The 18779-nt window shown below is 39.6% G+C and overlaps 1 protein-coding gene across 4 annotated transcripts in view; it reads left to right on the forward strand.

Annotated features, from left to right (window-relative positions):
• Window positions 1-18779, forward strand: part of CNTRL (centriolin) — a 63685-nt gene that overhangs the window by 22373 nt on the left and 22533 nt on the right. For all 4 annotated transcript variants that reach the window (XM_083721559.1, XM_083721560.1, XM_083721561.1 and 1 more), the window contains 14 exons: window positions 3843-3996; window positions 5052-5272; window positions 6763-6939; window positions 8596-8730; window positions 9113-9255; window positions 9844-10051; window positions 11442-11621; window positions 11821-12000; window positions 12536-12652; window positions 13075-13219; window positions 13933-14072; window positions 15792-15969; window positions 16550-16836; window positions 18309-18514. In XM_083721559.1, coding sequence (XP_083577685.1) covers window positions 3843-3996; window positions 5052-5272; window positions 6763-6939; window positions 8596-8730; window positions 9113-9255; window positions 9844-10051; window positions 11442-11621; window positions 11821-12000; window positions 12536-12652; window positions 13075-13219; window positions 13933-14072; window positions 15792-15969; window positions 16550-16836; window positions 18309-18514 — 2471 coding nt within the window. The remainder of the gene's footprint in view (window positions 1-3842; window positions 3997-5051; window positions 5273-6762; window positions 6940-8595; window positions 8731-9112; window positions 9256-9843; window positions 10052-11441; window positions 11622-11820; window positions 12001-12535; window positions 12653-13074; window positions 13220-13932; window positions 14073-15791; window positions 15970-16549; window positions 16837-18308; window positions 18515-18779) is intronic.

Below are 18779 nucleotides of genomic sequence, written 5' to 3' on the forward strand. Positions count from 1 at the left end.
ACTTTGGACTACAGTAGTTACACCAAGCTTAGTTGGACTTGCTTCTAGCTAAACATGCAAACAACTGGGCTACAAGAATCTGATACAAAGTTACCCCCATAAATATTAGTTTCATTTAAAAAATGCATTCCTTTTAATAAATCAAACAATTTTATGTTGGCACAAACAAACTATAAATGTTAAGAGATCCATATTTTGCAAAAAGAAAAAAGTTTTGCAAAACAAGTTAGTATAGCTTTTCATGCTTTCCAGTTATGTGGATATACTTGAAGTCTCATTCATATCTGGCTTATTTTTGAAGCTCAGAGGCTGATTATAAAAAGAAATTGTGAAGTCAACAGTCCAAGACCTCGGTCTCTCCAATAATAACTTTCCGTGTGTTTCAGGGAGGCTTTCTATATGAAAGGAAACTGCTTTATGCTTTATTTAAGCTCAGCCTCTTGGAGAGTGGAGCTGCCTGTTACAAGCTGTAGAGTTGATTGGCTGCCTGCACTGCTTCCTGTGTTGTGATTTGAAGCAAACAGGACGCAGCCCAGCTAGCTGAAACAAGTAGGGATTGGAGCGCATGTTACCACTGTGCAGGCCTGACAAAGAGCTCTCACAGCTCCTGGGGCTTAGTTTCCCCCTTTCAAACCACATCCTAACCAAAGTGCAACTGTCAAACAGAAAAGTTTGGTGTACGAGACTAGATAGAGATTAAGAGAAACCGTGTTTGAGCTGAGCTACTTTTTTAGTACTGCTCGTCTTTCACAATGAATTCCAACTTTTAAGTGGGGCTTTCAACACAGGATTTGAAAAGAAGAAAAGACAAAGCAAACGCTGTAAGTGCCTCCCTCTCCCCTCCCTCAAAATACCATTGAAGAATCTCAACAGCAGCATACAATTTTAGAAGACAACATTGCTAAGTTATAGATACTTTTAAAACAGGACAAACTTGACTTGGCTTATTATGGATATTTGGACATTTGCCTCTTTTGTTATCTGCTCAGAAAATTAAATGAAGATTTGGTATGGAGATAGTCTGATAAAGTGAAACTTTTGCTTCAGCCATTTTGCATTACCTCAGTATTTAGGAAAGCATGCTTTTTCCTGGGATTTTAACTAATAAGGTTTTTGTTTTAAGTGTAATTGGTGGAGCTGTGCATTTATTTTAAAAGTACCATCGCATAGTTGGATTGCATTTTTGTATTAACTATTTTTTGTGGGTGCTGTTTCTGTACTCTTTATGCCAATTAGCACTCTGCTATTTTTGGTTCATAAAAAATATGTACCATGTTGGATGCATGTAGGATGCCTAAAACCATGAATGGAAGTAGTCTGCCCTGTAAGATTTGACACTGTGTTTCTAAGCCAAGCAAACACTATCAAGCTTATAACCAAACTTGTCATTGTAACAGTTTCATTCAACTGTGGTTAAGTATGGTACTTAAGAGAAATGGTACACATAGCTGTGTTCAGTTGACACTGGTTATAGCAGCTTGAATAAATGTGCTATTGACAAAATAAAATAAAATCTGGGTTGTAGATTTTGGGGGGAGAAGTATACAAATAATATTTTGGCATGAAACTGAAATTATTGGCTTATATTTTAATACAGAAGATCTAGTATCCAATTTCTTTTGCACTCATTGGAGAGAGGCATATGAGGTTAGTCTGACTGGGTTGAGAAGGGTTTACAGAATGGTCTGTAACTTAAGGGGAGAATGGTAGTGTATAAGAAGCACTGGGCTGCAGCTACAGCACCCGTGGGTTGAGTTGTATCATTCTGTAAGGCAGAATACAAGTTACATTATAACCTGATGTCATCACACTGTACACTTCCCTATTTGGAGGTAGAGAGACACTTAGCACAGTGACATTGGGAGTGAAGGTTAGAATTACACTTTTTGCAGAAAGAAAGCAGAGAATGCAACATAGGATGTCACTTTATGCCCCCTCATTCTTGGACATTCTTCTAGGGATCAGGAATCATATTAGCAGACTAGGTGGTGATGGTGGGAGTTTTCTTCTTCAATTTTACAAGATACTATGTGCACCATCTCCTAATTACCGTGCTTAATCTGAGGGCACAGTTGAATGAAGCTGTCACAATGGTATGTTTTATTATTAGTGCTCAACTTTACAAGGAATGTATGAGTCTCATATTGGTTAGGCATTCAGTATATATTGAGCATGCTGAGTTGCCCCCAACATTGCAGGGGCCTGTCATGTGTGTAAAACATCATACATGTGCCACCCCCCCCAACCCATCCAGGCCAACTCAGCATGCCACACACCCCTTCACCACATCCCTAGCAGAGGACAAGCTAGCACGAAGATACTTCTCGTTGGCAATCTCCCACTCTCGCAATCTCCACCAGAGCACTTTCCTGGAAGGTGGCCTGGTGATCATCAAAGGGACGGGCCAGCGTTTCCTGCTGGTGCATCCCTTTGAGGATCATAGTAGATTTTTAAAAAAAAAAATTGAGGGAGTGCTGCTTGAAAATTTTAGGGAGCCCTTGATGGACTATATGGGATTGGCAGAAATGACTGGCAGAATCCGAGACCAGGGAAAAGAGTCGGCGGAAGAAGATTGGAAGAAATTCAAAGACTATTTACAGAAATATTGCAAAATTAATGAATGTTAGAATGATGCCGGACAGAAATTAAGTGGTTTCCAGCTGTAATGCTTTAAGAGAATATGGGGGGGGGGGGGGAGAAGGGGTTAGAAATAGGTTAAAATTTATTGATAAGGATTTGCTGAACTAACAATTTGAATTGGAATACAAAAAAGGGAGGTACGAGGAGGTCTGGGAAATAAGTCAATGAAAAATAAGAAATGGAAACTTTATGTGTTTTTAATTATTTTTATTTTTGTATTTTTGTTATTTTTTTCTTTTTTCTTTTTGATTTTTTTGTATTATTATTGAAAATTTTAATAAATATTCTTTAAAAAAAGAAAAAGAAAATTTTAGGGAGCCCTGCCCCCATGCCCCCTCCACAGATGGCACCAGTGGTATGTATAGAGGCAAGAGAGAGAGAGAGAGCAGATTAATAAATTCTATGTAAGCTGCTAGCTACTTTAAGGATTTTGTTTTAAAAAACAGGCTTCAAATCTTAAAAATAAAAGTTCTTTCAGGTAGAAATTCCAGGTGTGCAAAGCCAACTCAACTAATGCAGAAGGAAATAGTTTGGAGAAAGGTGTGAGAAATGATGTGGCCTACCCTGTGGGCTTCTCCCAGAAAGATATACTGCTTATAAATGATTTTTCAACCGTTCAACAAAATAAAATAAAATAAATGATTTTTCAATCATTTTCAAACTTCCTGCAAATTGTTTGCTCCTAAGAATTTATATATGCTGTGGTCAGAATTGTAAGAAACTTGAAGCCCATCTAGCTGAAAGCCCTGTGACTGAAGTAACATTGTCCATTTACATAATTCGGTTAATCATATAGGCAAAGCAACATAGTTCCACGGTAGAGCACATGCTTTGCATGCAGGTCCCAGGTTTCATTCTTGGGCTTTAAAGACCCTATCAGGAACCCTGGAGAGCCCCAGCCAATACTAAATTAACCAGTTGCCTGACTTGGCATAAGATAGCTTTCATTGTTCTGTACTGTGAAGTAGAGATGGGGAAACTTTAGCCTTCCAGATGTTGTTGAACTACCAACTCTCATTAGCCCCAATCAATATAGCTAGTGCTCAGAGATGACAGGAGGTGTAGTCCAGCATCATCAGAAAGTTCCCTGTCCCTGCTGTAGAACATTTGTGGCAAGGGTGCAGGAAGATCAGGATTGTTTGGGGTGCTTTGTTTGTTTTTAAACTACTGCCCTGAGATGTCCATTTAACTTCCACTCACAGGCTCATATGAAGGCTCAGAAAGCAAGCAAAGAACAACAACTTGACATGATGAACAAGCATTACAAACATCTTGAAAGTCGCCTGGATGACATGCTGTCTCGGATTGCAAAGGAAACTGAGGAAATTAGGGACCTGGAGCAACAGCTCACAGATGGTAAAAATGTTATTCAAAACAGACTTTAGCTCAGAGGCTTTGGGCTTTTCCATAGTTTACATAGCATATACAGATTTTACACTCTACAGGCAACAGTTCTTAGAAGTACATATGCATGCTTTTAAGTATTTGCTGTAGGAAGTGCTCACTTAATAAATGCAGCAACCATGTTTGTTATTTGAAATGTGGAGCTATCCTTAATACGTGGCATGAGATTAAACTCCATCACCTTGGCTCTCCCTTCTGAGCACACCAATACCAGCCAAATTCTGAAAGCCTCAAAGCAGCATTCTGCCTCTCCTAGCAGGAAACCCATAAATGGCATCCAGGTATCTTTTCAGCTCACCGAAGAGGTTTGTGGGATGACTATTTGATGGATTCAAGTGAGGTCACCTACTAGTGTAAGATACCTACTACTGTTGTTTAGTCAAGTAGAATTTTTTTATCCTGACGTTATTTCCCATTTGTAGTATGAGAGCTCTGGAGATTTGTAGTATGAGAACTCTGGAGATTAGTTTCCTGAAGAACTCTTGTTGATTTTCTCTTAGAGCAGTTAGGAAAGTGAGGAAAAGTGGCACTACCTAGAGAAATGATGAGATCCTGGTCAAGAGAAATGGAACTTTCCATCTAACTTAAAATTTGTGAATTTTACTGGCTAGGTTTAAAGAAAAAATGTATAGTTTCTGGGGGGAAACGTTGTCATTGCAATTCCTGGTTATCCAGTGCTGTATTTCTCCCTCCCTCCCTTCCCCACTTTATTTTAATGTTACTGTGCTGATCTAACAGAGTTACAAGCACAGTAAAAATGTACAAGGCTGCCAGTCTTACTGGACCAGATTTCTTCTTTAAAACATAAATGTTGGGTAAATGCAAATATGCTGTCACTTCAGATACTGAAATCAAAGTTTGTGTCTCCTATGTAAGTCTATTTTGAGACATGCTCACCTCACCTTCAGATAATCAGGGATAGCTCTCATGACTTTTTGGTGTTCCCTTGCAAACTGAAATACTTCTTTTTTCGTATTTCTTAATTCTTTCTCCTCTACCATTCACAGGCCAAATAGCAGCAAATGATGCACTGAAGAAAGACCTGGAAGGAATTATCATTGGGTTACAGGAATATCTAGAGAGTGTTAAGAGTCAGGCCAAACAAACCAGTGATGAATGCAAGGAGTTGCAGAGGGATAAAGAGGTGTTATTGCAAAGGCTGGAAGAACTCGAGGAGGAGAGAAACCAGCTGGAGATAGTTGCTATGGATGCAGAAAACCTGAGAAAAGTAAGATGCAAGAACTGTTATATTCCAAAAAGTCCTGATGCTTTTCCTCACTGGCAAACATAATTTAGAAACCAGGACAAAAAAATGAGGTTAAGATTGGCAGAACCTTTTTATTTGTTTCAACAATTTATATACAGTGGTACCTCGATTTATGAACTTCTTAATCCATTCTGGAAGTCCGTTCTTAAACCAAAGCCGTTTTTAAACTGAGGCACGCTTTCCCCACTGAGGCCTCCCGCCGCCAGTACCCTTCCACCAATCGGCTTCTGTTCGTAGACCGATGTAGAGTTCACTAACCGGAACACCTACTTCCAGTTTGTGGAATTCATAAACCAAATAGTTCGTTAACAGGGCTGTTCGTAGACTGAGGTACCACTGTACTGCTTAACACCATAGTCTCTAAGAGGTGTACAGTGAAGTTACAAAACTGGTATAATGGAGATAAAATCAGTTAAAATTAACCATAACATCAGGAAAAAATGCCTACTAAATTGAGAAGGTCTTCACTAACCTCTGGAAGTTCAAGAGAAAGGCGGCCTGCTGGATCTCAGCCAGGTGGGATTTCTACTGGGGTGGACCCACAATACTAAATTCCTCAAAGACCTCAGTGATTGGACAGGAATATATGGAATTGATCAGTCTTTAAGGATCAAAGTTGTTATGAGTCTTCTAAATTAATACAGGAATGTTGAACTTGGCCTGGTAGCATATGGGCAGCCAATGCAAGCTTTTAAACACCAGAGTTTTATGCTAGAGTAATGTTTTGCCACACTCATAAGTTTGGTGGGTGAGTGGTTGTGGCCCAGCAGAGGACATTCTCTTTGCTGTTTCCAGATTTGTGGAATCTCCTGACTGAAGTGCATCCAGCATCTTCACTTTACAGCTTTTGTCATGTGCTGAAGATCCATTTCTCTACCCTTGCCTTTGATGGTTGAAAAGTATTTATGACCTACTCAAAAATGTGATTAAATGTGGTCATTTTTTTATTTTAGTGTAATTGTCTTTGTTTGTTTTAAACTGTATTAATAGCTGGTGGGCAGCTCACAACCACCTGCCACTAATCATTGTATTGTAGTTTCCTGAATCAGAGCAAATGCTGATGCTCTGTAGACCTTGGCATGTTTGACCATCCTACTTGTCATCCTGGCAACACCAGGATGTTTTCTATCACTGGGGGGGGGGGGAGCTTGATCATCCTTCCCATCCCACTTTTCCTCTGCAAACATCCATTTTTCTGTCACATCGCACACTGGGATAATATGCAGAATTGGGAAACCCACATTTGCCAACAATTATGTACATCTTATCCTATGGACTTCAAAATAGTATGTTGGGGAGGTACGCTTCCAGTCCAGCAGCAGGGGTGGCTTAGCTCCCTTCCCCCCACCCCTTGCCCCCGTGGTAGATGTGTAGGGGCAGGGATACATGCTACAACCATGTTAATGGAGAACTGATGAACTCAAAATTATAAAACACACTTTCGGTTCCAGGAAATCGCAGACCTTGAGCAGGCACTTGAAGAACAAAGAGAGCTCAATGAAGCCCTGCATGAGACTCAAAGGGAACATATCACATATGAGGCTGAACTGGAAGCTGAACTGAAAGCCCGAGACATTGAAGCCAATCAGCATGAGGAAGAACTGCAGAGGCTAAAACAACACGATCAAGTAAGTGAACATTCAGAGAGAAATGTCTCCTTTCCTTATACCTTTCGTGTTTCTCCCAATCCGTATAGGTTCCAAAACGTGACTTCTTTTTTCTAAAACTTATCTGTAAAGAATCCAGGTTGGTAGTAGTCATAGTGAAATGGAAAGAGCTCTCACATAGGTGGGTGGCTGAGGGACATTTTGTCTGGTTTTCCTTGCTGCCACAGTCCTGCCAGCTCTTCCAGTGGCTTAAACTGATTGGACTCTGACTTTTTAACACAGTAGGGAAAGAATACATAGCTCAGTTGGTTAAAGCACTGTGCTGATAATGCCAAGGTTGCAGGTTCAATCCCTGTATGGGACAGCTGCATATTCCTGCATTGCAGGGGTTTGGACTAGGTGATCCTCAGGATCCCCTCCAGTTCTACAATTCTATGATTCTAAGACAGGGAGTTGAATTGCTGAAGCATTGTGATTGAGGAAGCTGGGGGACTTTATCTTACTCAATTAACAGTTTCCTGCTGTGAGGATTCCTGTTAGGTCTGTGTTACCTTGTCACCTACCAATCAAAAACAGCTATTAGTATTGTCAGAAAGATGTTGATGTTCTCAATCTTTCTCCCAATGAACCTTTTTAGTTCCATGAGAAAGAGTTTTGACTCTCTTAAATGTGATTCAACTTGGTAGCAGAGGCTAATCTAGGCGTGTCAAATGCATTGGCCCAAGGGAGGTGTACTAGGGTCATGGGGCTGGCCCAAGCAAAAAGAGTAAAGGGTCCACCCAACCCAACCCATACAGCATCCTAAATTATTGATTAAGGTTCAGGATAGATTTATAGTACTAGGACAATCAAGACATGGTCACGGTTTGTACATTTCCCATGAATACATTTTGAAGTGTGAAAAACTCTTGTGGGCACAACCTACCCCATACTGCAACTACACATGCACATGCATGCACACATTCCCCCCAGCAATTAGGCTTGAAAAAGTGTTTTTATCTCCCCTCCCCACCAAGATAGGTGGGGCATGATCTCCTGGGGAGTGCAACTGGAGAGGGAAGGTTTATCTTTCTTTTCTAGGTGCTATCTCAAGGAAGATCTCTCTCACACACTGCTGCATTTAGGTTTGAAAAATTCTAGGTAGTAACAATTTTTTCAACCCTTATGGCAGTTGGTAAGAGGTGACATCAGGGTGACAACTCCCCTGCCAACTGTGACCCTCTGCCTCTGAAATTGTTCCTCTGTTGTAATTAGACTTGAAAGAAGCCTTCTATTAGCTACAATGTGGCTTTTTCAAGCCTAATTGCAGTGGCAAAAGGGATGGTGGTGATGATCCTCAGGCACCCATGAAAACTTTGGTGGACCAATGTATGCCCACAAGTGCTGGGTTGGCAACTCATACAATATCCCATGGTTAATGGCATATTAGGATTGAGCAGCATGTTCATACTAGCATGCTACTCAAGCCTGATATCATTATGCATAAAAGAGGCCAGTCATGACAATAGGGCAAATGGAAATTGAGAAGTTTGCTTGTTTTATGGAGTGTCAATGTCTTCCTTAGAAGAACGAGCTGTCCTTGCAAAATACATATTCTATTCAAATGTTACCTAATTCATTTTTTTTTGTAGAGGAAAGTGAGAATTTTTTTTCTTTTTTCTTTTTGGGATGGGGTAGCTGGAGCACTCTGCTCTCCAGGCTGAGCTCAGCAAAAAAAGGCAAGCTTTAGAAAATGCCTTGGCAAAAGCACAGTTATCAGAAGAGAGAGAACAGGAAAATAATAAACTGCTTTCTCATCTTAAACAGCTACAGGTACAGTATGTTTTCATTTTCTTTGTTTTTCAGAGAGCATGTCTGGCAGTCTGATATATAACCTTCTTCAAAAGGCTCTAGCTGTTGAAAGTCAATCATGCAATCACCTTGTATATTCTTTCTTGTGTGTCTGTTAAAGATTAACAAGAGTTGTATCTTGGAAATCATCCAGAGTTAATAGGGGAAATTATCATGCTTTATTTATTGATTGTTTTCTGTAGCAACTAGTCATTTAGCTCCACAGGTCAGCTATGCTAGTGAAGAAATGCAGTGAAATAAGTGTTATGTTTAGTGTTCTTACATTCTTATACAGTCAATGCAAGAAGAAATCATTGAAAGCATATAATGGTAAAAGTGACCTCTGAAATCTCTTTTGTTACAGAAAGATAATAACCTTTTGAAGCAGCAGCTTAAAGATACTCAAAATCAACTGAATCATGCAGTTGACAGCTTAATTCATCCTGAAGAATTCTTGGCTCGTGTGAGAGAACTCAAAGAAAATCTACAGACTGGGGCAGAATTCAGGTGAGCTAAATTCAGAGGTTTCATACCTTTATCAGAAGGGGAGATCTAGCAGCAAACACTTGGCTAGTTAATGCCTAGCCAGTTCCCAGCTGTGTATCTGTCAGTGTTTGAAGATAAGCATCACTCTTTCAGATGGAGAACACTTTTTTTTGTAGTTGTATGAAATGGCCTTCAGTCTCAAAGTAATATGTTGCTGTCAAAATGGATGGAAAGATTTGAAACTGGGAATCTCAGTCTTCACAAAACATCCAAAAAGTGACAGACCCTTCTCTCACCAATTCTTCACAACCCTTATCTCCCTCCCCCTCACTTTTTCCCCATCTTGAGTTTTCAGATGTGTGTTTGCTGTAGCTGGAAAATAACAGTCTGGGCATGGGAGTCTGAATGGGGTAAGAAGTATCTCTTACCTACCAACTTGCTACTTCTCTTCACATTCTGCTCTGCCACTGCTTTTTAGATGTTTTGGCAAAGATGTCCAACATTTAGTTTAGCCATAAGACACAGGTCTTCAGATGAGCATTGATGGTAAGTCTAGGTAGCAATTCTCCATAACATACTTTCCTTTTTTTGTATAACTGATTATTTCAGGTGCCATAATGCAAAGGATATTTTAGGGAAAAGCTTTGCAGATCTACAGAAAGAGTTTGGTAAGGTCCTTGCTCAATCTCGGCAAGAAAATGAGGCCATCCAGGCCAGAGAGAGACAGCTTCAGAAGGAGATGACATCCCAGCAAGCTAAGTTGGAAGAGGCACAAGAAAAATACAGGCTGGCCTGTAACAAAGCTGCAGAAGCCAAAGTAAGAGAACCAACTACAGTCATACCTTGGGTTAAAGTAGCTTCAGGTTGAGCATTTTCAGGTTGTGTTCCGCGGCGACCCGGAAGTAACGGAATGGGTTACTTCCGGGTTTTGCCACTCGTGCATGCGCAGACGCTCAAAATGACATCACGTGCATGTGCAGCAGTGGCGAATCGCGACCCGCACAGACGCAGGTTGTGTTCTGCTCAGGATGCGAATGGGGCTCCAGAACGGATCTCATTCACATCCAGAGGTACCACTGTACAGTAGTGCCCCGCAAGACGAACGCCTCGCAAGACGAAAAACCCACTAGACGAAAGGGTTTTCCGTTTTGGAGGCGCTTCGCAAAACAAATTTCCCTATGGGGTTGCTTCACAAGACGAAAAAATCTTGCATCCCCCGGCGGTTTTTTTGTTTTGTTTTTTTGCCCTTTTCCTAAGCCGCTAAGCCGCTTATCAGCTGTTCCGCTGATAAGCTGCTTAACAGCTGATCGCTGGAAGCTGCTTGACAGCTCTAGCACTAATCCACTAAGCTGTCAATGGGCTTGCTTCGCAAGACGAAAAAACCGCTAGACGAAGAGAATCGCGGAACGGATTCTTTTCGTCTAGCGAGGCACCACTGTATTACCAAAAGGAGAGAGAAAGGAACTTCCAAGGAGATAGCCATTCTGGTCTGTTGCAACAAAGTGTCTTGTTGTATTTCAAAGACAGAGAGGTTTACTGTGGTATAAACTTTCATAAACTAGAGTCTACTTCATCAGGTGTCCACAAAAGTTTTCACTGTAAAATTCTTAAGGAAAGAATTGCCACAATTATTTTGACAGAAACTTGTTTAATGGTCAAATACATGTCAATCCTTCATGAATATTTGCATGATTTGTGTCTGTCTTCCTTCAATCTCTCCTCAAAATCAAACTTTTCCATAAAGCTTAATCCAGTATTTACCTTGAGTGGTAACTAAGACTGCAATTATTTGCCATAATTCCTGGGAGTGAACCCCACTGAACTCAGTGAATTTTCTTTTGAGACAACTCCTATAGGATTGTGCCTCCATCCCAATTACCTTGTTTTTCTCTTCTTTGCCTTGCTGTTGAATTTAGATTATATTTCCTTGAGGGCATTTTTTTGATATGGAATCATGAGTGATCATGTGCATTGGTGATCCTGAATTATTATATTGGAAAACTTCAAATTGGTGATGATTTTATGTTGCCTTTTTCATGGTGTGTCTACTATTTGCAGTTTTGGAAAAGGCCAAATGTACTTGTTTGTAAAGGAGGTTAAAAAGCAGAGGCTTTTGCAAAAGATTCCACATGCTGCTAACTTTATGCCCTAGGAAAGATTACAACTATCCTCAAGCTCTCATCATCTTCCCTTTGTTTCAACTTCAGATTAAATCTGTGAAGATGCAGAATGAAGCCAGAGTACATCAACTAGAGAATGAAATCCAGCATCTAAGTGAAAAGCTGAAGAATATGGAAGAAATCCAGGGCCTAACAGATCAACAGCTGCAAGAGGCTGATGAGGAGAAAGAAAGAATTCTTGCACAACTAGAGTATCTGGAGAATAGGGTAGGGCTACTCCTATTAAAAAGCCTGTGACTAGTAAGGCATGTCCCTCTGCACAACACTTTAAAAAATACTGCACTATTTGCTTATATTTTAATGTGAATGCATACTACCAGAGAAGAAAGCAAGATATACATATATTTGTGTGTGTATGTTGTTTGTTTTGTCACATCTGTTGAATAGCATTTTCCTGCTCTTTCAGAAAAAGGTGGAAGATGCTAAGGCACAAATGCAATTCATTGACATTGATAAAGAGCTGCAGGAGTTAAAGAGAGCGATATCTACTTCAGATAAACAAGCAGCAGCAGATCTCTGTGCAGCCAAAGATCAGCTCAGGTCACTCCGTGGAACTGTATGCAAAATTAATCAGGAACGCAGTGAGGTACATAATTGGTAAAATTGTAAAACTGAATTGAAACTACTTCTCTTGCACCACATAGTGTGTTTCAGTCTCTATTAGTCATTCTTATCATTAAGGTATACATTTCTGCATGGAAGCAACTTTCTTGATTTCATTTAATAATAAAATATCATGTAGTTGTTGTTATTAACAGAGAAGGCTCTGCACCTGACTGTATTGAGAACCTAGAATAAGCATAGTGAAAGAGGAACAGAGAAAGGATGGAACCACTGCTCTGGTCAAAGTATTGATTTCTTATAATCAATACTATCTTGTTGATTATATGTTTTGCTGCTATTTTATTGGGACAGTTTTGTGTTTTAATGTATGATTGTTATTGTAATGTATTGTTTCTTTTTGATTTTCTGTTATACATCATGATTGTACAATTTTGTAAGTCACTTGGAGATTTTTTATGTGACAGGCAACTACTAAATTTATTAAATAGTAATAATAATACAAAACATCAACAATTGCATCAAATAAGCTAAATAAAACACCTTTTCCTCTTCTGTAGGAACTTCGGGAAGCAGAGAAGTTCTGTATGCTTGCTACTCAAGCTTCTAAAGATCTTGCCAGAGCAGAATCAGAAATAGAATTGTTGCAGAAACTTCTGAAAGAAAAAGAGGAATGGGTAAGCTATCAGTCCCCTTACTGTACACATTGATAAGAAACACGAAATAGAGGCAAGAGTGAAAAATTCCTACATGAATATGAAAACTATGAGGCTTAGTGATGTGTCTCCCATTGAGTTCTAAAAATTCAAGTCCTGGTCAGATATATTGATTTCAAGGGACAGAAAATCTCAGTAGTATACAAATATTCAAATTGACTGAGCCAGTAACGATTTAATCTGCCTGGAGAGAGAGAAGTCAGGACATGGCATGTGAGGCCAAGACTTGCTCATTTTAAACCCTTTTTCAGAAAATAGGATCAAAATGGCCTGTAGAATCTTCGTCTACATTTTTTTTTTACATTGTGCACTCTGACGTTACTTTACTCCAATGTACACAAGGGCAAAACATGAGAAAATTTGACTAAGATGCTTTTTAATAGTTTCAGAGTGAAGTGGGAAAAGCTGATGCCGAGACTGCAGCTTCTGCTTTTCAGAAAGAGGAGATTGGTAAATTAAAGCAGCTATTGAAATGCCAAAAAACAGAAATTGATCGACTGCACCGTGTACTAGATCAAGTTCAGACAGGTAATGCTTTCCTTCCATTTTTTCCTGGAGCATGTTTTCAAACTAATTCAGATGTCTTCCCATCATTCTCTGTCCAGACATGTGTTGTTCCACCCATTGTCCAGGACCAGCAAGGTCATGTAGTCCTACTTTGTAGACCTGCGCAGGCAGACGAGGTTCCACCCTAGATTTTTTTTACTGCCTCTCTAGGTCAGAGCAGCTTTCTCATAATTTGTCTTCCAGTGGGGGGCGGGGGTGGGTAAGTGTTGGCTCTCAGAGTCTTTTAAAGAAACAATTGGGGTCTACCCAACTAAGTTAAACTCAGAATAGACGCATTGAAATTGATGGATCTAAGTCATGCCCATTATTTTCAATGGATCTACTCTGCATAACACCGGCATTGGATACAGCCCTTGTTTTTTCTTCCTTCTTAAGTTTATTTTCCCTGGTTTTTTTTTGCTCAAGCATGGGGCTGCTAGAGATCGCGCATGTCAGCAAAAAGAAAATAGTGTATGGAAGGAAGTCATTTAAACTGCTGAGATGCAGGTTTAAAAGCACTGCTTTGAGTGTCAACCTCCTTACTACTACATCAGCTATTGAGATTCCATCCAGCAAAGGAAGTATTGTTATAAATGGAATGCTGAGCCTGATTTTTTTTGGGGGGGGAGGGGGGTTCTTTAATTAACTGTAGTCCTCACAAATATAATGGACTAAAAATCTAAATTCTTCTGCAGGCAATAGGGAAGAAATTGACAGCATATTGGATGAAATTGCTGCACTCAGGCATGCTATATCTCACCAGAATGACGCTATCACCAGCATAATGAATCCACTGCAACGGAGGGGCCATCTGTATTATGTGCCATCATCGCAAGTATGAAAACTAGAGTAGCAAATGATGGAAAGGAATCAGATATGGAGATCTTTCCCCACCTGCTTTAGAAGCACTTAAATTAATTTAGAAAAATCATATTCAGAGATAACTTGTAATTTTCCATTAATATAGTTGGGAAAGGTCATTTTATTCAAAGTTCTTTGCCTCAAGGAGAGCCCCTTAAAAACAGGAATTCTCCAAAGTTAACAATTGAAATATTTTGAGCCTTCTGAATCTGAGGCCTAAACTACACATTTATTTAACAAAATTTATATACTGGCCAGTTGTAAAAAGAAAAGTTTACGCTTTTCTTCAATATGACACTGCAGAGGTCAGTTTGTACAGGAGGATCAGGTTGCCAGCCACTCTCCAAATTCTTGCTTTTTCCCTTTCTCAGCCAATTCCCTCACCCCCTTGGATAGCAGACATGTGGAAACATGCCACAACCTGGAGAAAGAAGAAATGCTGCAGCTTCTGATAGCTATTTGTGATGAAAATATATATGCCTTGCACAAATAGCTGAATATAAATCTTTACTTGTCAGGCTGGCAACATTTGAACAACAAGTATTATTTACAAAATCCTCCAGACAGTGTCTGTCTTCACCTTCACAGTAAAGACAGAACTATGTAGGATAACCAACCAACTTCCAACTGCCAGCTACCATCTCCTTTCTCCAATACCATCTATTCTTTGTGATATACATCCCCAATGAAATTACATTACAAATACTAACAGTTTGTTGAATAGCTTCAAGTTGAGGATTTTCCATAGCAAAATGGCTGCATTTATATGTTTGTCTCCTCTGCAAATGGTAGCAGCTCATTTCCATATTGATGTTTGTTTAATTACAATACACATGGATAATCCCCTGTGAACCAGCAATGCTTAGACATGGACTGCCTTAATTTTATTAATAGAATTCTTCAGTTTTTGTGCAGTGCATTTCCAAACATGTTGCACAAATCAGTAACTTTTTGCTTTGTGTGTGTTACACCTGCTTGGAGTTTAACCCAAGCCACCACTCAAAATGAAATTTACTTAGTCAAATCTCAGTCACGTTAGTTGCCACTTTTAATAGGCTTATATATTTATATAATCACTGCTGTTGTTTGTTTATACACGGAGAGTTGCTGCATGCTTTTCTGTTTGTGTCCATGTATATTGATCAAGAAGCATATACTTTCAGGCAGCATAGTGTTGTCCTAGTGTTGGCTATTCATTGTAAATACTGCTTACTAGAACAAAAAAACTTTCTGTGATTTGCAAGACAGTCTAAAATACTCACTTAAAATACCAATCAAAAATGGAAACGAGACATTAAAAAATGAAAATATAAAATAAAATCAGTATTTTTAAAGGACTTACATCTACTAAAATCATGTGTCAAAAATGCATGCCTGGGTATGTTTGCTGGAACAGAAATGTTTTTAGCAGATAGTTAGACATGTTTAGCTTGGTGGAAGAGCTAACTTTGGCATTGACCAAACTATTAACTAGCTTATCTAAGTTGCACATAGGATAGTATTTCCTTCCTTCTGCCTTTAGATTTTTTGCACCTTTGATGAATGGCCCTTGTTCACCTGTCTTTGCCTTGAACTCTTCCAGTTCCTTATCAAAGAGCACACAGATGGCAGCAGGGACTTTCTCCATGTAATATTTGCCTCAAAACAAATTGTTCATTATTCTTACTTTCACTTTCTTAAAAATGTTTTAAAGACATCCACTCCTGCATCTCAGAGTACCAAGGATTCTGGTGTTGGCCTGCAGTGTCCTATGTTGACCCCAATAAAAAAAGGGCAGAGCAAGAAGGAATGTTCCATGTGTCCTGCTGCCAGAGGGTGCTTGGTGCATGCAGCAGGAAGGAGTGACCTGCAAGACTCTCCTTCCAATGGAGGTAAGTCAGTTGGCTTGTCTTCCCGTGTCTGGCAGTTGTTCTTGTGTTTTTGTTCATGGCTGTCTAGCAAGAAACTGTTCTCTGTTGGTGTAGGAAAGTCACCAGGTTGGCCTTTTCTCCTCTTGCTAGCTGAAGAGGCATGGAGGAAAGCTAAGATAGTTGTCTTCTTAGAACCCCTTTCTGCCTTCCTACTTTGAAGCCTGGCATGGGCAGACCACCCTATTTTTGTAGCCATTCTTAACCGATATCCTGACTGCATAGGAGCAGCTCCATATATATTGTTCTTATGTATTGCTATTCTAGAGATTATTTGTTATTATATTTTATTTTTTGATAAGTATGGCCTATTTAATAGCCCCCCCCCCAATTTTTCATCATGGCACATAAAAATATTTCATAAAATTGCAATAAAATTAGACAGGTAAACAACAAAAAATAACATCAAATATATAATCAACTTATTAATTTTATGTATCTTATCATTTTTATCGTGTTTCTGTCCTCATCTTATATTGAGGGCTTTTAAACTATGCCTTTAATCTCTTAACGTGGATTATTTTTGTTGAAACCCAAAATTCAGGGATCCAAGAAAATGGAGAAGTGAAGATTCACAGTGCCTCATCTTTTGTGCCACCCCCTGGCTCCATCATTTACACTGTGCTTCCAGATGGTGCTCCAGCCCCTCCAGCAACAGTGTTGTGTGGCCCAACTTCTCCTGTCTCTGCCAACGGAGGACCACTTGCTGCTACTACAGTTATATATGGTTCATGTCCTGCTGGAGCTCAGCTTGTATATAGCTCTCTTCCTGCTAACTGTTCAGTGTCTTTTGGAACACATCACTGCAACATACCTGAGCATCATAACTTGGTAAGATTCTTGGCTCATTTGAAATTAGAGTAAGTATTTTGTCTTCCCATTTTTGGCAATGGGAGGGAATTAACTGTGTCACCCCCAGAGCTGGTTTCTGAGATGTGATTGAGAAATGAAGATGTTTAGGACATGTTCTTCAATATTTTCCACCTCTCTGCTGGTAAAATGACTACACCAGTGGAGTTTCTGTAGGTGGGGGCCAAGGGGACTTCAGTGTCATCCTGCTGAGATACCTACATTTTCACTGGCAGAGCAGCACTTACACTAGCGACTAGAAGTTCCTTGGGCCCCTTAGTCAGCAAACTGGTGAGGCTAAGATTTTTCCCTTAGCCACGAGTTTATAATTTTTTAAGACCAACTGATTTCAGCTTTATAAAGAAGACTCTTTTTCTTACTGAGTCTTTCAAACAAGGAAAGATGTACAGCATCTTTACTAGCGAACCGGAGATTCCAGACCCAGGTGGAGCAGTCACACAACACACCTACACACTGCAGCCGACACACTAATGTGTCATGACACACAGTTTGAAAAGCTCTGATGTGTAGTAATGTACTTTGCACATATTGGGAGAGAAGTACCAGCTGATAACACATGTTGCCAGCAGAGCATCATTTTGTGTAGAAGTAAATTGTGAGTATATTCTTAGAAATAAGTATTTACCAATACTGTAGGTAATTCCAGGGAACTGAATCAATATAAAACAGGGGGTTTATTCTTTCTCTTTGGAAGTCTTTATATATCTGTTTTGTTTTATATATCTGCAATTGCCGTATTTTATGTAAAATACACTAAACCTCAAGAACGGGTACAAATGGTTACCTGCAGCACAGTTTTCCAGGCATTATTATTTCTATTTCACTTTCATGTAGTGAAAACTATAATAACTGATGCTGAGATTCATATCTAAATATACAGTGCACAGAGCCATGGCCAATTGTGACTTCCCAGGTTGTCTCTGCCATGTGCTTCCACATCTTTTCAGACATGTATCTTCATTTCAGATCTTTCTCTGGTCTGATTCACACATAATGCTTAATAATAATTAATAAAACTTAGATGAAGCTGAGGCATCTGGCAGATGTTCACTTAAATTTTGGTTTAACACATCACAAAATAGTTAAAAGCACCAGCAAAAGCCTCTAGAGCAGTCTGATTTTTTGCAACTCACAGCTTTATAGCTTTTCATCAGGGACAGTCCTTTATAAACCTTGGTTAATAAGCAATCTTTAACCTTTGTTAATAAAACCATAGTTAAGCTGCTGGGCTGGGTTCAGACATAACACTAAGCTACAGTTTAATATACCATAGTTTAATAAACCATGGTTTAGCATTCTGTGTCAATCAGACCACTGTTCAATGCACATCATGCAGTGAACATGCTGGAAGCATCATGCCAGCAAGTGAAGCTCCCTTATATAATCAGCAAGAGTAACCGTTTAATTGCACTGTTTATATTCATCTGCTGCAGGAGAACGAAATCTCAAGGCTAAAAGACAGCATAGAAAACTTAAAGTCTCAACCCAAAAGCAGTTGTCCTAGATCCTCTCATCGTGAACATGATCAAGAGATGGATGAATTGCATCAGGGCATTCAAGATCTGTTGAATGAAAGAGAAGAGCTGGAGTACCAAGTAGCAGAGCTGCGTAGAATAGCCCAGAAACGGAATAAGCGAAAGTGAGGATGCTGTATTAAATCTTTAACAAGTCTCCTAAGTATTTTTCCCTCTTTGCTCTCCACTCAACAGTGCCACAGAAGCCTGCCGTGTATGCGCTTTCAGCAGGAAGAATCTAAAAACTCCCTGTAGGAAGTTGCTTTCTTCCAAATCAAATTGTCCAGTTCTGATTCAGTATTGCTTACTTTGACTGGCAGTGACTTTCTGGGGTCTCAGGAAGAAGAAATCTCCCATCACATGCATAGTGTTCTTTTCTTCTTGCAACTC

The sequence above is a fragment of the Podarcis gaigeae genome, assembly GCF_964106915.1.
Source record: "Podarcis gaigeae genome assembly, chromosome: Z".
Classification (NCBI taxonomy): Eukaryota; Metazoa; Chordata; class Lepidosauria; order Squamata; family Lacertidae; genus Podarcis; species Podarcis gaigeae.